At 40.2% G+C, this 7,377-nt stretch overlaps 2 protein-coding genes across 2 annotated transcripts; both read right to left on the bottom strand.

Annotated features, from left to right (window-relative positions):
* Nucleotides 1-357: 357 nt before the first annotated feature.
* On the bottom strand, nucleotides 358-3,483 carry LOC125179078 (the record flags this gene model as incomplete). Its single annotated transcript, XM_047884226.1, is given in 4 exon segments — nucleotides 358-538; nucleotides 1,529-1,701; nucleotides 1,806-1,913; nucleotides 3,361-3,483. Coding segments are annotated over 4 exon segments (519 nt in total).
* A 570-nt stretch (nucleotides 3,484-4,053) lies between these two features.
* LOC125179077 (protein draper-like) lies at nucleotides 4,054-7,222 on the bottom strand (the record flags this gene model as incomplete). The annotated part of the gene is made up of 6 exons (XM_047884225.1): nucleotides 4,054-4,437; nucleotides 4,936-5,080; nucleotides 5,628-5,698; nucleotides 6,150-6,264; nucleotides 6,438-6,548; nucleotides 7,042-7,222. Coding segments are annotated over 6 exons (720 nt in total), but the record flags the coding sequence as incomplete, so codon positions are not given.
* Between the last annotated feature and the right edge of the window lie 155 nt (nucleotides 7,223-7,377).

The raw sequence follows: 7,377 nt of genomic DNA, 5'->3' as shown, positions 1-7,377 counted from the left end.
CAGAATCGGCAAGGAGGCCGGGCGGTTAAGCACAACAGAATTGTAGCAGTGAGTTGTGAGTTCGAGACCGCAAAATGCTGTGAATGTTCTGCGATGTTAAGAATCGGCAAGAGGCCTACGGCCTACTAAACGCTGAAACCGCTATTACTATTACTATTACTATTACTAGTATGTTAAAGTTAAGCAAGGTCATACTTGCATCTCGTTAAACATACTCCGACCTAACCTATTTTGGGCTAAGATACATATGTTGAAACAGATCTTCACTTAAAACAAACTTGAGTGAATATAACTAACCTCATTGGCTGCAGGAAGTTAGAGAGGAGAGGCAATTGAGCAATTAGAGCCAGTCATTGGTTACAAGAAAGTTGTGAATTGGGGCAGCTTGAACAGATTAGGCCAGAAGAGGTTAGGCCGAAGTAAGTGAGCCCGGATACAGAACTGTGTAGAGTAAAGTAGAGAGTAGATGACGGCCAGCAGGGAGTTGAGGGACCAGCAGCACAGCCGCAGCGGCCACCGCAGCAGCAGCGCCGTCATTCTGCGACGACAGTATATTAATATAAATGACAGTATATTTATTGAGATTTAGTCAAAATAATACTATTACCGGTATATCATAATATAAAATGCTTCATTATATGTAGGTATAACATATATTACCTATATGCTATATTCAAGTTTTGGTCAATAGCTGGACAGGATTGGTAACATCACTGGACAGGGGTTCAGACAAAATCGCGTCTGGTTATGTACTCTGCAACTAGTTTGTACTTACGGGATGCAAAATAAACCACATTACCACACATTCTAAAAAATATAACTCAGTACTCACTGTAGTGAGTGACAGAGAGCGCATTTTCTCATCGACAAAAAGTGAAGTCACGGACAGACAGACATGACGAGCACAATAGCGCCTTTTTTCCATAAATGAGAAAATGCACTAAAAATGATTAAGTTAACCCTAACACTAAAGAACGTTAGGGTTAGTTGAGTATAAAACACTCCTTCATGCTGCTAGACTCCTTTATACAGGGTTCAAGTCCAGCCAGGTTTAGTTCAAGTTAAGTTATTTTTGCCTTTTTTTAAATTTTACAAAGGTCATTGGATACAAATTAATAACAGTCCAGAAAAGTGCAACTTGTATAAACATACATATATCTGTATTATATCATGATATAATATAGATATATCTATAATATATTCAAACTAAATTATGCATTAAAAGCTAAAGAAAAAAATAATTCTTTTCCTATTGCAATTCACTTGTTTTTTTTCTGTTAATTTTTTTCTTTTTACCAATTATAATATATATATATATATTAATATTAGTATAGGCTGGCAGAATTTCTTCTCTTAAGCAAGTTTTGTTAAAGACCAGAGAATTAGTTTTATTATATATATTAATATACCCATGGTATAATAAAAATAGATATTCATTTGAGCAGCAATACATTTTCTGTATAGAGGCAGCACAAACATAGGTAAATAACAAGTAAATATTGGGTCAATGAAGGGAAATGTTGCTTACCCCCGCAGTGGGAGGCTGAGGAGGCCCCACCATTGCCCCACCACCTGAAGGGGACGCTGCTGGGGGACTGTGGGTTCCTCAGTGGGGGGGTGCTGGAGGGGTGGGGGCTCTGGGACCCCAACCCCCGTCCTGCGCCGCACCTCAGGGCTGCTGGGGCTGCCATCGTTGGAGGGCTGAGTGAATGCATGGGTGAGATGGGCATGTACTGCCTCCCCCAGCACCCACCTGGTCAGACGCATGGGTGAGATGGGCATGTACTGCCTTCCCCAACACCCACCTGGTCAGACGCCTGGGTGAGATGGGCATGGACCGCCTCCTCCACCTGCCACTCAGCACCCGCCAGCGCTGCCACGCAGACACACACGTCTGTACAGCCTGTCACCTCCTGCAATTATCATTAGAGCTTACTTAATATTGCCATTATTAGATACATTCATGCCTCAGAAACTTTTTTTCTTGACTGAAAAATAGAAATTTGATTTTTAAATTATATTCTATTAGATAAACAAAAATAATTCAGACATTTGCCAAAATTTATTGATAATTTATCCCAGAATTCTATTCAAAAAATTTGGTTTGCAATGAAAAAAAAACATTTAATTATATGCATAGATGAGATCTGGTGAAGCATTAAGCTTTTAACTTTACTTTGAATAGATTATTACTCAATATCATATTCAATATATCATACTCAAAATTATTAATTTATTATCCAATATCGATTGTAACAACAATTCATGAAGCCCAAGGAAGTTCTGGTGAAAGATCCTTCATACTAATAATAATGACATTTTGAGTCTCAATGATCATTCTTGGCAAGACTCAGGACACTTTGTTAAAAGTGATTAATGTTGTTAACAGTGATTAGAGAATTACTGTTATTTATTTCCTCCAGAATTACTGTGGCAGCTTAGGAAATAAATTGTCTTCATATATGCAGTACCTCTTATCATCTTATGGAACACGATCAAAACAATCATTACGTACCTCCCCCATTTGAAACCAAGTTAAACTGGTCAGTGATCAGATAAACTACCTACTATTGATAAAATCTGAAGCATGGGCAATAGTGCAATAGACTTAGAAAACAAAAAGGAAATTTGATATATTTTCTCAAACCATATTTTAAAAAGTTTATATTTTTCATTAATGCTATAGAAGTTTCAACTGAAAATATGTACGGTAGTTACATTCAATATAGACATTAATGATTAAGCAGGAAATTAGTGCATTAGTACTGAAATTAGTCAAATTAGTCACCATGTCTATCAGGGCAGTGAAATTTCCTGCTTGGCAGCCACTTGTTTACCTGTTTTACTGTCTTTGCCTTATTTTTTTCAGAAAAAATGATATATAGTGATATACAATACATTTTCAATTTTATTTCTAGCAAATATCCTATGAAATAATAGCTTTAAATTTAACAAATTTAAATAATTTTCTTCAATTCTGACTGATATTCCAAATGGGTCTCAAGTTATTTTGAGAATTGTAGACAATAAAGTATTATTTTATATTAATGTTACTTAAAAAATTAGTTAAGGGATAAAGGAATGAGTAGAATTGACAGTAGGGTAGGCGCATGCATCAACTCAAGCATAGGCTCAAATCTCAATTTTATAATTTGTCATAAAGTGTTGTTTTTGGCAGTAATTCATGGAAAATTTACAACTTGGAAGTTGGAACTGTCACATTGGAAATTATATATTTTTCAAATATATTTTTTTCATGTTACTGGCCTTTTAACCCAATTTTATAGTGTGATTTCAACTTGAGTTTTACTTTTAGACCTCATTTGAAATTGATTATAATATTAAATGGGGAAGTCTTACCTGAAATTCCATAACCTTATCCAGCTGGTCAGGAGTGAGAGAGTCCTGGTCTGCCATGCCTTACAGCTTACACAAGTGGTACACTCGATTGAAAATTCGACTAGAAATGTAAATAGTAGTAGAGTATTGTAACTTAATACTTATTCAGAATTCAGGTGACAAGACAAATAGGTAACAATACATGACATTTGTACAAAAATCTGTAGTGACTGGAATTTAGATAAAATATTATTCATCAGAGATTCTAATGAAATATTTAAATGGCAAATTTTATTCATTTAATCTGTTAGCCATTCAGAGCAAGTTTCGATGAAAATTGACAAGACGATGTGACGATGTCTAATGAGCGACTGTTTACTTCCGCGCAATAAAAGTTTGTGAAAAAAATCCGAATTGGGCTCTCGATTCCTCAGGGAAATGTTTATATATTAAATAAATCATACCAGACCTAAATGATTACATTGTACCTTGCATTAGCCCACAGAACGTCATTAAACGTCATGTTTAATGACGTTCTAGATGCCGAGCGGTTAAGTAAAGCAGAATTAGAAGAGCGAGTTGAGAGTTCGAGACCGCAACATTCTGTGAATATTCTATAATGTTAAAAATCGGCGACGGACCAACGGCCTAATGAACACTGAAACCACTTTATAAACTGCTGTATATATAACATAACATAGTGATGTTGGCATTGAAGAGTAATATTTCACGAGTCTCAAGCATTTACTCATTAGAAAATTATTAGAGATCTACATTTGAAATGGTATCCCCTAAAGCTTCTATTTTATTCTTGCTCTTTCAATTTTATTTTATTAAGGGAAACTTCAGTAAATTTACAGTGCGGAGATGTTGAAGAAACTCATTACAATGGATGGGTCATATTGTCCATATAGTGACACACTTTCTTCAGGTAGCACTGATACGCTCTTTCGCCGGACCAAACAAAGTCAAGAAGACTCCGTTTTTGGACAATGTCGCCCTTATTTTTCAGAGTGGCATGATATTATTTTCACTTGGGCAGCAGACGACACAGGCGGGCAACCGCGGCCAACAGCATCGCGTGAAAGCAGTCGCCTCCTGTTGAATTAAACAGGAGCTATTCAACAGAGTTAAGTTCAGCAGGAGCTATTCAACAGAGTTAAGTTCAGCAGGAGCTATTCAACAGAGCAGCAAGCCTCCATAACACTGCACTAAGCTTGATAATTTAATATTCATACATACCACAACGGTCACTATGTTGTCATAATTCTTATAGATGATAAAATATTTGAGAAAATGTATTTATGCTCTTTCTTTATATCATAAAAATATTAAAATTATCCCGAATTTGGAAACTACTGATATAACAGGATCAATGCGAATGCATTGAATACATTTCGGTGACAACCTAAAAAGTTCAGTGGAAGAAGTCAAGAGACAAGTGAGTCATGGTGACCCAAAGGACGATCAGTATAAGACAAGTATACCAAAACGATCCAATATGATATGTGCCCTCTAAGAACGCATGTCCAGACACTAATAATTTTTTGAATAAATTATTTAAAATCTGTAAATGCATTCATATGAATAACTAACGCTGAATATGCCACGAGAGCCTCATGTGTCAGCTGGAGGAGTTTGTCTTGTCCAGCATGAAGAGGGAAATTCTTTTCCGAGGCTCGGTGAGGCAAGTGAGACCTTAAGGCCAGGGCCAACGAAACCTCGGCAGCGCCATTTTGTCCTGAAATTAGAGAAAAAATCAAAATAAATCTCGTATATCAGGCCTCGAGGGCCCCAAGACCTAGGAATGAGGTCCCCCGGGGCTACGATTACTGTTAACTGTGCCAGTGTATAAACAGGGGGATGTGTGAACCAGTTCTTTCCGGTACGAACCAGTTACATATGGCATGTTGGACAAGCCAGTTACATGTGGCAGTTTGGACCGGTATGAACCAGTTACACATGGTATGTTGGACCGGTACAAACCAGTTACACATGGCAGATAGCACCGGACGATCTAGCACGGAACGTTTCTTTTGTATCTCCGCAGGCATTTCTGGCCAACAAAGTTTCTTTTGTTTCTGCGGGATCGACATTAATTAAATGAAGCATCAATATTATAATTCTACCTATGACTCTCAGAGAAATGAGTAGTTTTTGTCCAGATAGCAGTGCCCCTTTTGCACTTGTATGGGTCATCCTGACATTGTTTTGCCCGAGGAAGTGTGCAACTATTTGGTCAATATGACCCATTGATTTTTCTGAGTATCGCAACGCTGGTATCTCACCCTCGGAGGTGGGGGGACGGGCGGTGAACTGAACCATTGAATGCTCCCCGCCCTTGTTCCCCATACGCCGCCTGCTGGGGGACATGCAAAGGGGTTAAGAGGGGGTTCAATGAGGAACATACATGCCGTTAACTGGGGCTTAATTGGGGACACGATTACTGTTAACTGGGGCTCGAAGGTTGGTACAATTGCTGTTAACTGGGGCTCAAAGGTTGATACAATTGCTGTCAACTGGGGCTCAATTGGAACAAAATTGCTTTTAATTGGGGCTCAATCAGGGACACGATTGGTGCTGATCGGAGCTTAATGGGGGACACAATTGCCGTTAACAGGGGCTCAATGGGGGACACGATTGCTTTTAATTGGGGCTCAATAAGGGACACGATTAGTGTTGATCGGAGCTTAATGGGGGACACGATAGCTGTTAACTGGGGCTCAATGGGGGACACGATTTCAGTTAACTGGGGCTACGACTGTAGTTATACCAAATAGATCAATTGTTCTACCGCTACACGTCATCACCTGCGGTAGACCACGCACACGACGACTGCCAGGACGATGAGGCAGACGAGGCCCACGGTAACGCCGACCACGAGGGGGACGACGACGTTAGGCAAGGGCTCGTCGCAACGGTCGCCTGCGAGGACGAAGAGGTAGGCGAGGGTGAGAGAGGGCAAAGAGGTACTGACTAGGACGAAAATAATTCGAATTTAAAGCGTAAGTAACCTTCAAGAAAAGAATAAATAAGCATAGAAAGTATCAAAATGAATAAGAAAAACGAATGTGAAGCAATTGAATGGGAACCATTACCTCCGAAGCCGGGCCGACATGTGCAGGCGTCCACGTGATGGCAGACGAACTGGTCAGAGGGGCAGCTGCAGACCTCTTTACACTGCAGACCGTAGAAGCCCTCAGGACACGCTGTTACGTATAAAAACATGCAGGAGTATTATTTTATTAAAATACGCTTCATGGCCGATTTGCTGTGATTTTCATTTTCAGTGAATGTTACGTACAAAATATGCGGGTGTAGTGGCTGAAATGACAGGAAATGTATGGGGTTCAAACCAAGCTCTAAAAATGGCCCTGGGCCTGAACTATCAAACATCGATTGCAACCTCATAATATTTTTGATGCTACGGTTCCTGGTGGTTATAAATGCGCTGTAACCGGTCCAACATGCCATGTGTAACTGGTTCGTACCGGTCCAACATGCCATTTGTAATTGGTTCTTACCGGTCCAACATACCATGTGTAACTGGTTCGTACCGGTCCAAACAGCCACGTGTAACCGGTCCGTACCGGTCCAAAAAGCCACGTGTAACTGGTTCGTACCGGTTCAAACAGCCACATGTAACCGGTACGTACCGGAAACGCTGGTGAACATGGATGACGACTGGGTGCAGGTACTCACTAATGTTACAGGAGGGTCCGGTGTAGCCAGCCTCACAGTGGCAGAGGTCGGGCGTGAGGCAGATGCCGTGGCGGCAGCCATGGGAGCACACGACAGCCTGACACATCAGGAAGCCTGTGGATGACTTGACCTCGGTGTAGCCGCTGCAGCACTTCTCAACCGTCCGTAGATGTGTCCGTATCTGGAATGTCATTCGTCTTGTTAACGTCACGAACGTGGTTCGCTGGATGTACATACATGCCGGAGGCCAGCTAGTTCAACTTCACACTTAGTTCATATTCTTTTCCGTATATAAGCACGCTAAAGGGCATTGCAGACTTTGAATTCAATGGCTCA

The sequence above is a fragment of the Hyalella azteca genome, unplaced genomic scaffold (genome assembly GCF_000764305.2).
Source record: "Hyalella azteca isolate HAZT.00-mixed unplaced genomic scaffold, Hazt_2.0.2 contig14920, whole genome shotgun sequence".
NCBI classification, from domain to species: Eukaryota; Metazoa; Arthropoda; class Malacostraca; order Amphipoda; family Hyalellidae; genus Hyalella; species Hyalella azteca.
Note: the sequence above shows the minus strand (reverse complement) of the source record. Positions and strands in the feature narration are given on the sequence as shown.